This window comes from Acanthopagrus latus, chromosome 22, assembly GCF_904848185.1.
Source record: "Acanthopagrus latus isolate v.2019 chromosome 22, fAcaLat1.1, whole genome shotgun sequence".
Classification (NCBI taxonomy): Eukaryota; Metazoa; Chordata; class Actinopteri; order Spariformes; family Sparidae; genus Acanthopagrus; species Acanthopagrus latus.
Window position 1 is genome coordinate 24845508 of NC_051060.1, and position 17974 is coordinate 24863481.

A 17974-nucleotide genomic window follows, 5' to 3' on the forward strand; every position below is an offset into this window, starting at 1 on the left:
TTATAAAACACTGACTGGTTCTGATCAGCTGCTACGTTCTGAAGCGTCCAGACTTCTGAGGTCGGCAGGTTCTGGTCTGCTCTCAGTCCCTGGACTCAGAACTGAACACAGAGCAGCAGCGCGTGCCTCTTAAACTGTTTCCTGACTGACTGAATGATTGTTGTAATGATATTATGTGTTTTTTATGTTTGACGTCTGGAAAGCTACAACTGAATTGCTCACTGGGGATAAATAAAGTGGTCTGAATCTGAATCTGAATGCAGTACTTTTACTTGTAGAGTCTCACAGTGTGGTATTAGTACTTTAACTTCAGTAAAGTTGTAGTACAGAGAAGTGTTACGTCACTGAAGTTCCCTCTCTCCTCCTCCTGTTACTACATGTCCGTCTCATATTACACAACTGCATGCTGGACGCTGATTGGTCGAGCAGCGGCTCGGTCTCTCCCCGTTGGCTGCATCGTACACGTCAGCAGTCAATAAGTTGTGGCCAACATGCATCTGATCATCCTCTTCCTGGTGAGCGCGTGTTGACAGAACTTTGAGGTGAGTTACAGTCACACCGTTGAGTCAGAACCGAGCTGGTGTGGACCGGCCCGTGTCTCACTCTGCTCGTCCTCCAGGTGGAACCAGCAGGCGACGGTTCTGTAGATGACACGGAGTCCTGTAGAGGAGGCGCGGCCATCAGAGCGCCTGACATCTGGGTGAAGGCGGAGCGGCCTGGAGCAGGAGTTCGGAGCGTCACCGCGCGAGGACACACACGTTTATAATGACGACCAGGTGAATGAGCGCCATCACTGTTGTAGTCTTCACTGTCTTCAGTCTGACAAAATGAGGTTCCGGCTGCACAAGAAGAATCTGCTGGCGCTGCTGGGTGTTTCCTTCGTGGTCGTGACGCTCCTGGTGTCGACGCGCGTGTTGTTGGTGTCCGACGATGACGTCATTCAGGGAAATCCGGCCGTGCGTCCTGGCGACACGGCGAAGTTTGTGTTCGGCTCGCAGGCAGAGCTGACCCGGTCCGTTTACAATGCCAACTACAAACAGTGTGTTCTCAACGCGGACAAGTTCCCAGGGGAGCCTCAGCTGGTGCTGGTCGTGCAGGTCCACAACAGGCCCGAATACCTCAGGCTGCTCATCAGGTCCCTGGAGAAGGCGGCTGAGGTCCACAGCTTCCTCCTCATCTTCAGCCATGACTACTTTTCAGAGGAAATAAACGCCATTGTGCAGGGGATAACTTTCTGCAAAGTGCTGCAGATCTATTTCCCCTTCAGCGCTCAGCTGTATCCTGCTGAGTTTCCTGGACAGGATCCACGGGACTGCCATCGAGACATGTCCAAGGACAGCGCTCTGAAGGCCGGATGCCTCAACGCAGAGCACCCCGACTCCTACGGGCACTACAGGGAGGCCTTCATCACTCAGACCAAACACCACTGGTGGTGGAAGCTGCACTTCGTGTGGGAGCGAGTGCAGGCCATGCAGGGATACAGCGGCTTTGTGATCTTTCTGGAGGAGGACAACTACATCCTACCTGACTTTTTCCATTTTTATAAATCCATGATCGCGTTCAGGAAGAGCAGCTGTCCGGATTGTGACATGCTGGCTATGGGTAATCACAACGGCCTCGCTGATTTTACCAGAGTGTCCAATAAGGTGCTGACCGCTGGCTGGATGTCCACCAAGCACAACATAGGCATGGCCATCTCCAGGGAGGTGTACTACAAGCTGATGGGCTGCAACGTCGAGTTCTGCACCTACGACGACTACAACTGGGACTGGACTCTGCAGCACCTCTCGGGCGGCTGCATATCAAAACCCCTTAAAGTGCTGGTGGCGCAGGGCACCAGGGTCCTCCACACAGGAGACTGTGGCCTTCACCAGAAGGACAACTGCAGGCCAGAATGGGCCTCACAGAAGGTGGAGGAGGGCCTTCAAACAGCCAAGGACAGCCTGTTTCCTCCAGCTCTTGTTCTTAGTGGTGCAGAAGCAGTGGAGCACAAGGCGCACATGAAGAACGGAGGCTGGGGAGACGTTCGAGACCACAGTCTGTGCAAAAACTACGCCAAACTGTAACTTTTCTCTGGGTAAAATGTTCTTTGGTATTCTGCAGATGTGCCATTCATACACAACTTTTCAGGTCCAGAGGCTGCAGTGAGTTGAGTTTTTCCGCTTTGATTGTGTTGCCTTTCAGAGACGTCTTCCAAAAAGTAGGACCAAATCAGGTCCGAGCACGTCGCGTGTACACGACTAGACACCTTTTATAAATCTTTCTTTCATTCTTTCTTTCTTTTTAAATCACCAAAGCTGCACGGTTGCCAAAGACTTGTGTTGAGTGTAAAGCATGAAAGCTCAGTCATGCTGTTGAGTTTCATGTCCTCCAGGTTTGTTTATCTGTGGGTGTCTAACAAGCCAAAGCTGCAGATTAGATTTACTGCACAGCGATGGAGGAACGAGTGTAAACTGCAGTGTGCAGTGATGTACACACACTGATATGCAGTGCACAGAAATATTAATGAACAATTCAGCTGCGATGTGCTGTTCATGGTACGATTTTTAAGTGCAACAAGACAAAGACGCATGTGATGTGCAGATGTTTGGGTTGAATTAAAATGACAATCTTAAATATGTGGGAAAGTTGTAGTTTAGACAACGACAGTTTCTTTAAAGTCGACTGTGAAATGTCAACATGAAATCATGCACATAATGGAATTAGCTTTACTGAGTTCAACTTCCAGTCTCCGTCCGTTATAACGAGGGGTCTTTGGTTTTATGACTGAGGTCAACTGACAACACGTACCTAGACTTTTACCCCCCCGCTCTATTGATCGCTGGCTGCACCGAGCACCGGCCTGACATTGATTTCTGTTAGTGACCTCCAACACAAAGTGACCCTTTGGAGTCTCGTCTCCGTTTTGCAAACATTGTTGGGCTCAACTGTCATTCTGCATTTCTACATTTGCACCTTCTTTGTTAGAATTTATATTGGGATATGACATCAGAACCAGAACAGAATGAACTGCTTTGCATTTTTATAAGAAGGAAAGACAGATGTTTCCTTTTCTGGCATTCCGTCAATTGTTAGTGAAACTAAAAAAAACCAAAACCAGCCTCCTGTGGCTACAGGACATATTGGTGCTGCATGTTGATATTGCCTTAAAGCTGACCAAAAGTGCCTTGTGGTTGTGCCTTTGTGCCTAAATGTGTTTAAAATATATTTTTAAAGGTGCACAAACATGATTTTGTTGACCAAGTACTTGTATGCATCTGTCAGTGGGGATGTTTTGCTCCCCTGATATATTTTTTCTGATAGTGTCTATATTCATGGGATGTTGAGGGAAAATTAAATGTGAATGTTCATTTCACAACAATCTTCATTGTAGATTGCATCACTTTGGCCGGTGAAAGTGGCTCCAAATAAGTAGTTTGACCTGATGTTAGTACAGTTCAATGTGCCTTGTGGAGATTCCTGGCCATGAAATATGAAATGAATGTGATAATGAAATCAATTATCACCTATTTGATGTTGAAAAGTAGAATCAGTTCTTAAGGACTGTGAATGTTCCTTTTGTCGGTGAGATGTAGAGTTGTTGAGAATGAGACCAACTTCTTTCTTTTTGTTGTTGCTTGTGTTTGTTTCTGATAATCACTTGAAAAGCTGTTCATTGTTCACCAGATGTTTGTCAAATGGGAACAAATAAAAGGCTGGATTTTCATTGTTTGTTTGGTTTCCTGTAATTAGCTGTTTTAATACGGTTGATAATGAGAAACTATTCAGTGGATACACGTCCATTTATTTCTGATATATAAACCTGAGTTATACATCATCACGCAACAGGTCAACTGAAAGTACAGAAGACACTTCAGCACATGACAAACCAAAACCAAGTAACTCTGAGAACATTGTTTTGTGTTTTCTTCTATATAATAAACCAAATCATATAGTTCTTTCCAATAAACCTTAAAGGAATTAATGCAGAGTACATGCAGGAATCCTGAAGTTAAATATAATACATCTTAAGACCTCATTGCTAATTTGAGTTATGTAGATTTGTAAGATAGCACAACTGACGAACAGTCTTTGTTTGTGGCAACTCTTCATCAACACAACATCATTCAGAAAGGTGGCAACAAATCACAAGAGAATGAACTGAGTGACCAACCCAAAGCAAGGATTATTAGAAAGAAGTTGCAAGTAGCAACACAACAATGTATAAGTCCTGCATTTGAAATCCTACTGATTAAAAAGTTCAGTTTTATCAGCTAAAAGTTTAAAAAGTTAAACTTGTGACTGACACAATACTAGTTGATTGATCATTAGATCATTAATAGTGAATCAATTCTGTTGCAGTCGTAGTTACTTTATACACTATCAGGTAGTTTCATCCGGACCTCGAAGGTCGGACACAAAATAAGTTCTGCTACACAAATTTATGTTATTTTTCCCAAACTTTAAACTAAATTTGGCTTTTTCCAAATATTTCAGACCTATAAGAGTTTTAGATATCTATTGATATTGTGTTTCCTGATGAAGGCTTGTGACCCCCACTGACAGGGAGCCCCTCCCTCCCCTGCATCTACTTTACACTAATGTATGTTTTAGCTCTTATTTTTGCATGTCTACTGCGATGTTGCACAATCCACGTCAAACTTTTTGCACTACTGGATAAATCTGGACAGTCTTCACCTATTTTAGGATCAGTCACACTCCATTTATAGTTATATTCACACTCTCTCTATATTTTTATATCTTTAAAGTATTTTTAGTGCTGTTTGTTGTTTTACACCTACGGACCAAATTCCTCACATGTGATTCCGATTCTGACAAATGAAACCATATGAGGATTTAAGAGGGGAGATGACAACTTGTGCTCACTTTACCTACTTGGATAAATATACATTTTGAAAACAAGCTATTATATTTAATACCTTGAAAAAAGGCATTTAAGGCATGTTAATTATTTTAAGGACCCTGCAGACACCCTGTAATGAGACAATTGCAGGGCCAATCATAACTATGATCTATCAGTCAGATGTAACTGTCACACAGAATATACCTGACTCACCTGGCAGCTGTTATAAATAGCATGTTGCTAACAGCCTGTTGCTAACAGCTGCTGAGCTGAACAGAAGCTGTAGGAAGAGTTGGGGCATTTTCCAGGCACACGTCATGTGACTGGATCCTGGGCTCCCATTGGTCAACTCCTGCTCGGTGTTTATTTCCGGAAGTAAGTTGTTGTCACTGTCACACTTTCCATCAGGACCATCAAAGCTCGTATCTACAGCGCCGGGACGACAGGTAAACACTCAGACTTATTCTACATTCAAACAAATACAACCAATATAACTACAAGTATAACACATCGGTTGTCACATCGCTTCTGTTAATCATGTTTACGTTTTTGAATGTAGCTAGCGTTAGCCGTTAGCTGTGGCTCTCCGTAGCTTACGTAATGGACTTTCTGTCTGAAACTGACTCACACATTATTATCAAAAACACCATCCATGGCAGATAAACGAGACATCCGAGGTGTTGTGTGATTTCTCTCAGCATGATAACCGCTGGATGCTGGTGAATAATGGCTTGTGAGAGAGCTAACGCGGCCGCTAGCAGGTTGTAGCCACAGCGTCGGTAACGTTAAACGTGTTAGCCAGAAGACACGTCAAGCTAACTAATGCTGCCCACTGGATAAATAACCAGCTTATTAACGTGTGTTTGCTATGTGGGAGGTCTCCTGCTCCACTGTATCCACTGTGTGTTAACCTGAAGTGGCATTCATGAGCTGCTCGTCATCTTTTCTCTCCCACCCTGTTTAGGTGTGTCCTTCTCCACAGGATGGCACACTGGTTTCACAGAAACCCTCTGAAGGCGACAGCGCCTGTGTCCTTTAACTTCTACGGAGTGGCAGGAAGCCCTGCTGCCAATAAGATATGCAAGTATGTTCTCTAATCAACCCTTCATAGACTGAGAACACTGTTATCAGGTCGAGCTGTGAGTGTGACCATGACTGTGAACAGAAACCACACGGCTGCTGTGATGTCTCCTTAAACTCTCATATACCAAACTACCAGACTGGAACACAGTCACGGCTGTAACTCACAGCATGGTGCTGTCCTGCTGGCTGTAAAGACTCTGAGTGAGTCACAGAGATCATGTTCTGCTCACAAGTCATTTGTTTTGCAAGTCTCAAGTCTCTCATGGTTGTAATGAGCGATCTGTCATCTGTTGCTTGGAGAGCTGCATAAGTTAGGAATTTAAAGTGTGTACTGTATTATCATCACTGCTTCATCTATCAGCTCTGAGTATTATCAGCACTGATGAGTTGTTTGGTAAATGATTACTTTAAACAGGGTATTGCAATGTTATGTGACAACAGTACACACAATGAAAGCTTTTCTTTAAAATGAGTTACTGTTTTTCTTTACAATATAATCAGTCGCTACATGTAAAACACTAGTGCTGCCAGATTATCTGAAATATACTGCAAGTACATAAACTGGTGATGTGAAAACCTGAATGAAAACAGTAATCAGTCATTGGTGAATGTTTGTCAGTTTTCTTTGTGTGACACTAATGATTCCTCGCAGGAATATAAAACTCTTGATGTAATAATATCGGAGTTATTTTCTATCTGAAGTCGTCCTCTTACAGAACGGAACATGATTGTGGACTCAGTTGTCTGTGTTGTTGCTGGTTTTTATTCCTGAAAGAAATGTTTTTGTTAAACTTGTGAAGCAGGTGCTGAGGTCACCTGTCACATTACCAAGTGACTGCGATATACAGGTGTGTTTTCAGGTACCTGATAAAGTTTGATGTGGTCGATCCAGCATCCTGCAATACAGCCATGTAGCTATTATGATAAATAAATAAATATATATATATATTTATATAGCGCTTGTCACACAGTGATGCACATAAGTTACAAGAGTAAAGCCTCGACAGACGGTGTTTCAGGCAGTGCAGCTGTGTTTTCTGTTGGAGAGAGTAACTGTGAAGTGCTTCTCAACACAATTAAGGAAAGGCAAAAACCAAAAAAGCATAATATGAACTCTTAAAGCATATTTTATGAGCAACAGTTGATGTTTCTTTCTTTCTTTTTTACCCACTGAGTGACCTGAGGACAACCAGGGCCAGGCTGCTGGAGATGTTCACTGATGTCACCTGCAACCCTGAGATCATGAAAAATGCCACAGATGCATATTTCTCTCTCCTACAAGGTTTGTTTACACTGCAGCAAATATCTGCTCTTCTCTCTGTGTCTTGTTAGGGTTTTAATTAGGGCCAAACTAACGGAGCAGGTGAGGGTCATAATCACAGCCAGTTTGAACCCCTGAGGGATTTATTCCAACTTCTTGTTTGACTGAAGAGCACGTTCAGTCAAACAATTGCCAAGATACAAAATGGGGCTCGTTAAATTTTAAAGAAATATGAGTGAAACATCTGTATTCTTTACATTTGATGTCATGGTGCAGCTGAAAATAAACTGGGCTCTAACTGATGCCCCGCAAAAAGTGATGCACGAGCGTTATTTCTAGATTCTGACCACAACAGTTGTCATTTTCTTGCCCAGCGTCCAGGTTGTGTAGGGAGCAAACATACTGCTGTGCCCCTGGGCGGGACGTGGTCAGTATTGTTGGCTATTGTTTCTATGCAAAGGGGGACCAGAAGTGACCGTGCCATAGACAAACAGAAAGCCGCTCTAAAGTCAGTAGTACAATATTTTTCCTGCTATTTAAATGGTGCATTATTCAGATACTGTGTGCCTTCGCAGGTGGGTTCAGTATGGTCGGACACTCTGCTGTAATGATTCGATCGGCAGCTTTCAGTTTTTCTGAATGTTTCCATTGCTCCTTGGCGACATAATGATGGATATATATCAAGGATAGACAGGTCATGGATGGAGATGAGGAAATAAGTTCAATAACATGTTCAACATTTAATGTTAATTAACTATTGTTACGGTGTTTCTCTTTGTTTGCTTTCTAAAATCGCCTTTTATTTTTTTTCGATTTTGCTTTGCACCTAACCTGCTGCTTTAACTGTTTGGTTTATGACAGGCTTTATCTCATCTTTGGATGGAACTACACAGGAGAACAAGATGAGGTTCATCCAGAACTTCAAGTGGACTGACACCTTACAGGGAAACACGCCGAGGTAGAAACACACACTGAATACTTCCATCCTCATTGCAGGTGGTGGGATTTTATTTAGTTTTCATGGTTGCACGACGCTGTTATATGGCTGGTGGGATTTAAGGAGGAGTGAAGTCGGATGAAACGTTGAAAGCTAAAAAAAAAATCCTTGTAACTCCACAAAAGAACGGATTGGTTTTATTTTTCCTAAATGTATTTTTATCATTGCTGGCTAACATGTTAGTGTCTCTCCATGCTCTCCTCCCAGCGCCCAGCAGGACGCCGTCTTTGAACTGGTCTCCATGGCCTTCAATGTCGCCGTCTGGTACACCAAGTTTGCCTCGAGACTAGCAGGGAAAGAAAAGTATGTGCTCCCTTCTGTGTTTGTGTATTTATTCATGTGAAGTGAGTTTTTTATTGTTTAATTCTAGATGTTCTTATTTTTATGTTACTGTACTAAATATTTGTTACTTCTGTGTTTGCCTGTTCAATAGCATCACAGAGCCTGAAGCTAAAGATGTTCACCGGAGTCTGAAAGTTGCTGCTGGTATATTCAAAAACCTGAAGGTGAGTTACATCCACAGACGAGTCCAGACAAGGTGAGTGAGGTGAAAGAGACGGATGTGTCAAAACTCTCTCTCTGTTCCTCTAAAAGTCATTCCTCTGTCGTCATCACACAGGATACGACATATTTTTAGATTCATTGTCACCTAAACTTTTTGAGGATATTATAATCTTCACTGGGAAACAATATCCATAAATCTGCTTTCAAAGCCTATAAAAAAAGAAACTGAAAACAGTCCATAAATGATGGCAGGCTGAACATCCAGATGGTTCTTTAAATGGGGCCAATTTGATGAAATGTAAACAAATACAGGCTTTTAAAATGGGGCTCTGAAGTGTTGGCTGATAAACTGACTCCATGGTAACATGGAGGGGAGGAGCATGGACATGCTGTGGGTGTTAGAGTGCTGCAGTGGTCTCAGTGTTTCCTGAACTGGTTCCCTCAGTGTCAAACTTTACAAACCTCTGGTGTAAAATGTAAGAAGCTACACGCAGCACTTCTTTATTTCACTTTATTTGATTTCACACAGAAGATGAGCCTCAGTCAGATTCAACAGTCTCTTTAACACAAAGAGAAAGCTGAGAAAAGCAAATAACATAAAGTCGCACCTCGCATGTTCTCTACAGGAGGTCCACATCCCTCGTCTCATCACCCCTGCTGAGAAAGGCCGAGACCTGGAGCCCAGAGTGATTGATGCTTACATCATCCAGTGCCAGGCGGAGGCTCAGGAAGGTGAAGCAGCTCCACACTTACACGCTGCAGTAAAGACATGTTTGTGTCTGTTGTTGAAGTTTTAATCTGAAGTTCTGCTGAGTTTATTGACTACACAGGTGTATAATCTCATAACAGCAATCAATGATAAATCCTGAACGCCTGAATGATTCACATTGATATTAGTCTGTTGTCTTCTTGTATTGCTAATGATTGATAATAAAGCCTGTGTGTGTCAGTGCTTGCAGACCTAATCCAAAACAGAATGTGTCTGTAAAGTTGATATTACTGATCGTATCACACTGTAACTCGCAGTAATACAATCTGAAAACTGCTGGTTGTATAAAGTAAGAAAACATCTCTGAAACAAAATAATGTTGTAACTTGGGTAAATAGTGTTGTGATATATAACCTATAACTAGTTTACAAAGCTTTAAAGCCACTCTTTAAATCACATCATCATATCAGAACTGTGGTAACTTGTATTCACTGGTTGATTCCTGATCTGTTTCTCTTTTTAACAGTGACAATTGCCAGAGCCATCGAACTGAAGCACAACGCCACACTCATCGCAGCACTCTCGTTTGAGACGGCAAACTTCTACCAGAGAGCCGGTCAGTGCTGAAGACGTCTGTGAAAGTTTTACAGTGCTTGTTCTGACATTTCTCTCCTCAATTTGTTTGTGTAAAACTCTGTTTAATAATGGAGAGGTGTGACCCTGACATGAGAGGACTTTATCAGCTACAGTTAAATGGGCTCAGAGAGCAGTCAGAGTCGAGGTGCATCATCAGGGACTATAACTGTTCCTGATCAGGCCACTAAAGTCCAGCTTGTCTGTCTGCAGATCACACGCTGAACACCTTGGAGCCGGAGTGCAGTAGCAAGTGGAGGAAGTATCTTCAGCTGAAGCAGCACTTTTATATGGCTTATGTAAGTTTATGCATATCATAATGCAGCTCACAATACGTTTATTAACATAAAGGAGCCTCACTGAGCAAACGATTATACCTGCTTGTGTTTGCAGGCGTACTGCTATCACGGACAGACGCTGCTGGCCACCGACAAGTGTGGTGAGGCTATACGATCCCTCCAGGAGGCAGAAAAGTGTAAGTCTGTGACTTTTATTCAACTTTTTCTGTTATTATTGCACTTAAAATGTTTGTATAGCCTGTATAAGTATATAGTCGTATGTCAGGGCAGTCTTCAGTTCCAGTGACTTCTACAGCTCTCATGTTTCTGTGAACACAAACTGCTTTGTCTCAAAAGACATCCATGAAGTTTGGTTCTGTAATGAATTTACTGCAGGTCTTCTGAAAATGTGACCAAATCAGTTCTCAAAATCTCAAAAATATACATACAGAAAGTTGAACGATAAATTCTGGTGTTTGTAGAAAGTCGTGTCAGTCAGACGGCCTCTTAAAGTGATAGTTTGGTTCTGTTGGTGTGGGGCTGTACGAGGTACGTGTCCCTACTCAGTGTATTACCTGCAGGAGATGACTGTCGCGTCGTTTTTATCAGTAAACACATTTGTGAAAAGCATTTCTTGTCTCTGAAAGTCATCAGTGTGTGTGTTTTTATGTTGTGTAAAGTAATTTGTAACGAGCGTCATACAGAATCTGATACTTCTATAGGAAAGTGCAGCACATATGAAGGTTGAAGTTAAAAGTATGCAGTAATGTGTGAGTACTACTTCACAGAATTAATATATATGCTGATTTGAGTTCAGCAGTGTGACAGTTGAAGCGTAACAAACTATTTGCATACAGGTGTTTCCTGTCTGTCAGGAGTCACATTGTCTCTTTTCACGTTACTGCCTGGATTTGTTTGGTATGAACATGAAGTGCTCTCTGTTCAGGCTACTCCCGTGCAGAGTCGCTGTGTAAAGAGTACCGTCAGACCAAAGGCCCGGGCACCACAGCCAAGCCGTCGGAGCAGCTGTTCTTCCTCAAACTGGGCGGCGTCATTAAAAACACACTGGAGAAGTGCCAACGAGAAAATGGCTTCATGTGAGTCAGTCGAGCAGACGTGTGCATACGTGCATGGACACCCAGATACACTGTAAATCCCCACAGTCATAATCTTTACTTACATCGACGGCAACAGTGGCAGCGGACAGCTGAGAACAGTTTTAAACTTTAAACTTCTCCGTCTCAACAGGAAGAAATACATTCGGTTTATTTCTGTTTGAACAGGAACTGATTGTTTTAACACGAGGCAGCTTGTCAGTAAATCAGATGGTCCGATCAGTGTGGGATAATCATCACTGTCTTTCCACCACAGCTAACAGTATGTAGCTGTTAGCTGCTGGCCATAGTGGCTATTTGTGTGGGTTCACTTTTGCAACAGCTGGTTGTTGTAAACAGCAGCTCAGTTTCACCGAGCCTGCGTGTTCATCGTGTGCACACTGTCCATTTGCCTCCACATACTGGATCTAAAGCCTCTGTGATGTTGCATTAAGTGTGAAGGAACACAGCTCCCCCCGACTAAATTGCAACTTCGGACATATTTCCTCAGATACTTCCACAAGGTCCCAGCTGAGGCGCCCCAGCTGGAGCTGAAGGCGAGTTACGGCCTGGCTGAGCCGGTCGCCTTCGAGCTGCCGCCTCTCAGTGAGCAGTGCTCCGCCGAGGTCTACGCCACCTTCGACCTGACCAAGGGAGCCAAAAATGACAAGGTACTGCTGCGCAAAGTAAACGAAGGCAGGATGACCTCATATTCATAACAGTTTACATCTGTGTCTGAGGCTGTTGTTACATCTGTTGTTGTTGCTTCAGGCCAAACCCAAGGAGGAGGAGGTGAAGCCGGTGAAGGAGCCGGATCTGAAGCCGCAGAAGGACACAGGCTGCGTCGTCTCCTAAACACACTCCACCCTCGGCCTCATGCTTCAACACCATCTATTGTAATGATGGCGTCCATATTTCTTTCCATGTAAATCTCCATAAGAAAAATGTATATTTTTTTTCTAATATTAATCCATGGTGTTTTACATTTATGCTGAAACATTCGTATTGTATTTGGGTATGACAGTCACTGTCCTCTCATCTAAAGCCAGAGCCGCTCACATCCTCTCCACAGCTTCTCCGCCTGAACATCTGAACGGAGGTCTTTCAGCTTATTGTTGGAAATCACATGTCAGCTGAAGGATGACGTAAAATTAGGCCTTCACATGAGGTCAAAATCAAGATGGATTATAAATAAGCCTTATGGGTGATGCAGTTCTATCAAAGGTGCCTTTGGCTTCGATGTAAACGTGTTCACTGTGGCCCAGAAGCACACAAGTATTTGTTTCATGAGCTTTTTTGGCACTGAATTATTGATTAATGACTCAAAAACACAGAAACTGGCCTTTTAAACACGCTGAGAAAATGACCTCAGGATGAACAAAGTAAGAAATGATAAAAAGACACATTTTTATAGTGAATATTTACCACTGCTGCAGATCGCATTCCCACAATCACCAGGTATACAACGGCACTGGAAGATGACCTGAATGCATTTCAAGCTGAGATTTGTTCACCTCGTCATGAAACACACTTCTAAATGAACAGCGGACAGGCGGAATGAACGGGGCCGCGTGTCATCGCTGGTAGCTGTAGCAGTTTACAATCAATATTTGATTTAGATCACATGATGTTTGTACTGTAGTTCTTTTTGTGCATGACATGTAGCTGTTATGTTTCTTTTTTTTTTACTTCTACTCTTCATTTAAAACAAACGTTATTACTGGATGAGGCTGAATCACTCTTGACTATGTTTAGGGACTGTGTAATATTTCCCTGATTGAAGTAGTTCTTAATTTATTTCTCTTCTTACGTCATGATATTTTTAGTTGAGGACGTGAAACACTTACAGCGGTATATATATGTGTAACTCCAATCATGTTTTTGGTGATAATGATTTTGATTTCTTTTCTGATTGGGTGGACACACCAGAGACACACGATGCTGAGAGGGTGCTGCTGTCAGTGGTGACATGATGTGTGTGTTTGCTGAGCGTTACCTTCCTCCTGAAAGACAAAGATCAGGGCAGAGCGTTTCTCAGATTGAGGTTTGTGTCTGAAGTCCTTTGACGTGCTGCTCACACAAGTTGCTCGTATTGTCAAAACTCCCCACTCTGAAACTAAATGTTGGTTAAAGCATAACTATCGATTGCTGTAAACGTGTATAAACTGTATTATACTGCTCACATGTAGTCATTTATGCCCCTACATGTATATTAGCTTACCTGGGCTTCACGCCAACTGTAGTAAAAATCTAATTTTCTCACTAAATCTCATTATAGCACGACACATTTGCTCTTAATACTGGATCGTATGGGGCTTTCAGTCTAATGGGGTTATTATGATCATGAAGTTTAACCACTGTTTGTTATTATACCTGGAACAGTGAGTTGAACCACAGAAAACAGACCCAGGCTGAGTCCTTTACTTTTGTTCAAGGCTAATCTTTATTAACGCGGTGAGTCAGATCACCGTTCCAGTGCTCACTGCTGTAGCTCATTACTCCTCCACTGTGTCCTTCATGTAAAATGTATTCCAAACTCTATTAAATCATCCATAAAACCGCATTTGTCTGTCTTGTGCTGACACGACTCGACATGATTATTAAATGTTTGGTGAGGTACAGAACCTATCTAAGGGATTCTGTGTTAAAGTGAGTGTATCTCGTCCTCTGTGGATCAGACAGGAGCTCTGGTGATGTGATCAGAGTTATCTCGGCTTCAGAGACGTGTGACGTGTCCTGAATCCACACAAATCTATGAAGTATCGAGGGCAAGACTTGATCCGGAATAAGTCGTCTCAGACTCTGTTTCCAAAATTCGTCCCCCGTCGCTTTGAGAGTTCGATATTAAACTCTGACCAGTCGGTCCATTAAAAACACGTGTGCTGAAAATGAAGACAAATTTAAATACAAGAGTTTCTGAACTTGTGCCGTGCAATTTTTATTACAGCTGAACGTTTCAACATGTCTGTTTTCAGTTAACCAGTTTTTGGCCGACTTGCAAAAATGTGTGTTTTAGTAACACGAAGATAACTCAGGAACCTGAAGGGAGTAAACTAGGATCTCTGGCATCATGATCAAACATCACATTCCTCTAAAGGTTACTGGGATTCAGACACGACCGCATAATGTTTCGTTATTTATGCATCGCCTGAGCTGGGTGGGTTCCACTTTGAGGTTATCTGACGCAGAATGTAACTAAATACACTGATTCACGTTCTGTGGATTTGAGGAACTGGTACTTTCCTATCTGACAGTTTATTCTTCCACTTTTCTATATTTTGTAGCCAAAACTTGATCTTTTTCCTCAGCTGTGTTTGATAACTTCAGATCCTGATGCTGCAGATCAGATTTAAGAACAAATCAATAAAAACAGCAGATAATTGGTCGATCCACAGTAAACAGTCTCTACATACTGTATACAAATACACAGTTAACTTTAACTTGCACGTTTGTTACTTGAGTACATATTGAAATGACTTTGCTGTATTAAGTCTGTTAGAACAGTATGTTAACTAGGTTAATTTGTACTAACCAGCTCAACTAAACTCAAACATGGTTGAGTTTAAAAATGTAGTTATCAGATCCACACGAGGGACTTTCACTTTCACCGAGAAAACATTTTAACATGACATCCTTACTGAAACTCAAATATGACTTTCGGTACCCTAAACCTCATTAAAAATCAATTTGACATTTTAGTGAAGACGTTGTGTCAGTCTGAGTTTAAGGAAAACATCCAGAAAAAGGTTGTTTTCTTGTATTTGAACACTTCATTCACTTCAGTAGGAGGTGTGGTGCTGCAGAAAGGAGATATTATTATGTAGATGTGGTGTTTAGATGTTTGATGTATTCTGAGGGGAGTATTGGAAACATTAACGTTTGACCAGCAGGCAGTAAACCCTGACGGTCTGTAAGCTGTTCTGTAAGCCCAGCCCATCCAGCCCAGGAGTGACACTGACTGCATTACAGCTCTGCAGCTCAGGTTTGCGCTGCTGTATTTGGCTGTCTCAGGTTTCAGGACTGATCCTGTATCCTGTAGTTGTTTTCTTTCTCCACATCGCAGAGTCAACGTGGATGAACACGCAGTTCAGCTGTGACATGAGAAACAACCGACGGTGTCTTTTTGTGAAGGAGGACTTGTAGCATTTGAAGAATGAACAACAGGCACCAGGAAGTAAGTGTTGTAATAATGATGAAAGACAAACAAAGACGTTAGCTTAGGTTGTGTTCAGTTACACTCCAACAACAGTTCACCTTTAACTGCTGCTCGTGTCACTGGTAACTCTGCACTGTGGAGCCTGTTGCACACTGTATATAAAAAAACAAAGGAAAAAGTGAACATGTTGGATCAGGATGAATGTGATATAACAACAATGTGCCGGCTAAAAGACAAAGAACACAACTGAAAGTTAATGTGATCTGTCAGACATCACCAGACATCCAGGAAACAGAGTTTGGCGGTTCTGCCGGGTCCAAACAGAGGAGGACCATCCACTTCTCCAGCGGTGAGACTCTGGAGGAGGAAGACCGCGAGGAGGAAGAGGAGCAGTCGTCGGACAGGCCGCCCTTCAGAGACCCTGCACAGAGGGTGGGACGCTGTCTGAGGCCGCGGTGTCATGTTAAGTAGCATTTAAGTGTTATTAATAAGCACTTTTTTGTTTATGCTCCGTGTTCTCTTCCTCCTCAGGTCAGCTTCTCATTCAAGAATGTGGCCATTCTAGTTGGGAGGATTTCCCTGCTGAGTACGTAACAGGAAATTCAAAGCATAACAATTAAACAGCAGGCCTGACTGTAGCTGGGACGAAAAGTCTCACTGAGTTACTGTGTCGTTGTTTCCAAAACCAGCTTGTGATTTCCTTGGAGAGAGACTAGCTGGTGCTCTGGGACTGAAGGCAGCCAAATACCAGTATGCCATAGACCAGTACAATCGTGACCACAAGGTAAAGTAAAAACTCAGGAGCAACAGCACCGTCAAAAAGAAAACTGCAGCGCCATCTTAGAGACTTCAGCAACAGGACAGGAAATGAGATGGAGCTTCTCTGGCAGCTCTGTGGATGGTTGTATTCTCACTCTTGACTCTGCATTTCCTCCGTCTCACTCACAGACGACAAGCAGCCAAACCACCGACAAACTGAGGGACGGGGAGGCCAAGACCATCCGCCTCTCTCAGGGAGCGGACGGAGCGCAGTATGGAGCTACAGCAGACACGAGATCGCCTCAGAGCTGTGACGACAAACTCATGGACGGGAGCAGAGGATGTCACAACAGAGGCTATCAAGAAGACGAGGACTGTTTGGAATAAAAGCAATAACCTGACGTGGTCTGATGCTGAAGCCTTCGTTTGCACTGAGTATGTTGGATGCAGAAACGTTTTCTGAGAGAAATGATGGGGCTTGTTTTTGTGTTCATGTTAATGTTACAGCAGAACTATGTGGAAATAAAATGACAAAATGAAAGTTGTCTTTGTTTGGATACTACTGTGAAAATGTGATTTATTGTTTAAAATGGTGTTGGACTTTTCTTCACGTAGTTACCAAAAATAAAATGAAAAAAAATAAAATAAATAAAGGTCGGCTGAAAAGAAATGAATGGCTGCTTTTTCCTGTTCGCACAATATCACAACGACGGGTAAAATATAATCATAAATAATATACATGCATAAATACAGACAACCACTCACCGTTCATCACCGTCTGAAACAAATCTGACTGTTAAAAAGAATAAAGGTTACCGACGAGGATGGGATTCGAACCCACGCGTGCAGAGCACAATGGATTAGCAGTCCATCGCCTTAACCACTCGGCCACCTCGTCCGCTGAACCTCAGCTGTCACCGCAGGAATATGACTGTAACACTGTCTGCCTGAAACATTGACACAGAAACATTAAACATCTCGTGTTTTATTAGCTAACCTGGCTACGGGATGAACTTACCATGCTAACGTTAGCTTGCGTGCTAGTATGCCATGCTAATGTAGCAGCTAATGAGCCAAGCTAACGTTAGCTCCGACTGAAACGGCATGTTGTTAAAGTTTCATCTGCATTAATATCTTCTGTCTCCTTCACAAAGCTCGAGCCCTTTACTTAACTTTACTAAGTTAACTAATAATTTATTTAACTATCGATGATTGTTGCTGTCGTCGTGTTAATGTTACTACCTGTTAATAAACTATAAGGTGGTGTTATCATCAGCCTGCTCGTTCAGTGCAATACACATTAACAAGCGCTGAAGTGCATCAGCGTTCAGTCTCCATTCAGTCTCACGATACAAGTGGGAGTATTTTATAAAAGGACTCATGTGAAGAGAACTGAGAGGAATCTGGACATTTTAAAAACACCTGCAGGAAATGTGGAGTTAATATCCAGACAGGCAGCTGCTGGTGCTCACCTGGTGCTCACCTGGGGCCCCTCCTACCTGTCCACCTGAGTCTGAACCTGTGCTCAGGTGCTTTTCACTCAGGTGAAAGAGAGTGTGAGACAGAGTAATGTTTGTCTGGGGATCTGTGGCCATCTAGTGGCTGAATCAGGGACCAACTCTCAGCAGAGAGGTGGATCAGCGCTCAGGTACCAGGA

At 42.8% G+C, this 17974-nt stretch overlaps 3 protein-coding genes and 1 non-coding gene across 6 annotated transcripts; 3 read left to right on the plus strand and 1 right to left on the minus strand.

The window, feature by feature from the left end:
* The first annotated feature begins 350 nt into the window (after nucleotides 1–350).
* Nucleotides 351–3706, plus strand: LOC119012778 (alpha-1,6-mannosyl-glycoprotein 2-beta-N-acetylglucosaminyltransferase). The gene is made up of 2 exons (XM_037086922.1): nucleotides 351–542; nucleotides 620–3706. The coding sequence occupies exon 2, from the start codon at nucleotides 828–830 to the stop codon at nucleotides 2064–2066; it is 1239 nt and encodes a 412-aa protein (XP_036942817.1). The 5' UTR covers nucleotides 351–542; nucleotides 620–827; the 3' UTR covers nucleotides 2067–3706.
* Nucleotides 3707–5145: 1439 nt separating this feature from the next.
* Nucleotides 5146–13965, plus strand: brox (BRO1 domain and CAAX motif containing). Of its 3 annotated transcripts, none has more exons than XM_037086920.1 (13): nucleotides 5146–5289; nucleotides 5808–5927; nucleotides 7102–7208; nucleotides 8049–8145; nucleotides 8392–8487; nucleotides 8618–8690; nucleotides 9315–9420; nucleotides 9924–10013; nucleotides 10244–10329; nucleotides 10424–10505; nucleotides 11255–11405; nucleotides 11914–12073; nucleotides 12174–13965. In XM_037086920.1, the coding sequence occupies exons 2-13, from the start codon at nucleotides 5827–5829 to the stop codon at nucleotides 12255–12257; spliced, it is 1233 nt and encodes a 410-aa protein (XP_036942815.1). In that variant the 5' UTR covers nucleotides 5146–5289; nucleotides 5808–5826; the 3' UTR covers nucleotides 12258–13965. The 3 variants fall into 3 exon arrangements, with proteins under 3 accessions (XP_036942815.1, XP_036942814.1, XP_036942816.1); XM_037086919.1 differs by lacking the exon at nucleotides 5146–5289 and adding an exon at nucleotides 5368–5604; XM_037086921.1 differs by lacking the exon at nucleotides 5146–5289 and adding an exon at nucleotides 5590–5700.
* Nucleotides 13966–14119: 154 nt separating this feature from the next.
* Nucleotides 14120–16983, plus strand: LOC119012804 (protein FAM177A1). Its single transcript, XM_037086962.1, has 5 exons — nucleotides 14120–15576; nucleotides 15829–15990; nucleotides 16090–16144; nucleotides 16248–16342; nucleotides 16507–16983. The coding sequence occupies exons 1-5, from the start codon at nucleotides 15556–15558 to the stop codon at nucleotides 16702–16704; spliced, it is 531 nt and encodes a 176-aa protein (XP_036942857.1). The 5' UTR covers nucleotides 14120–15555; the 3' UTR covers nucleotides 16705–16983.
* A 150-nt stretch (nucleotides 16984–17133) lies between these two features.
* On the minus strand, nucleotides 17134–17215 carry trnas-gcu. The gene has a single exon. It is a non-coding gene; the product is annotated as a tRNA-Ser (tRNA).
* Nucleotides 17216–17974: the final 759 nt, after the last annotated feature.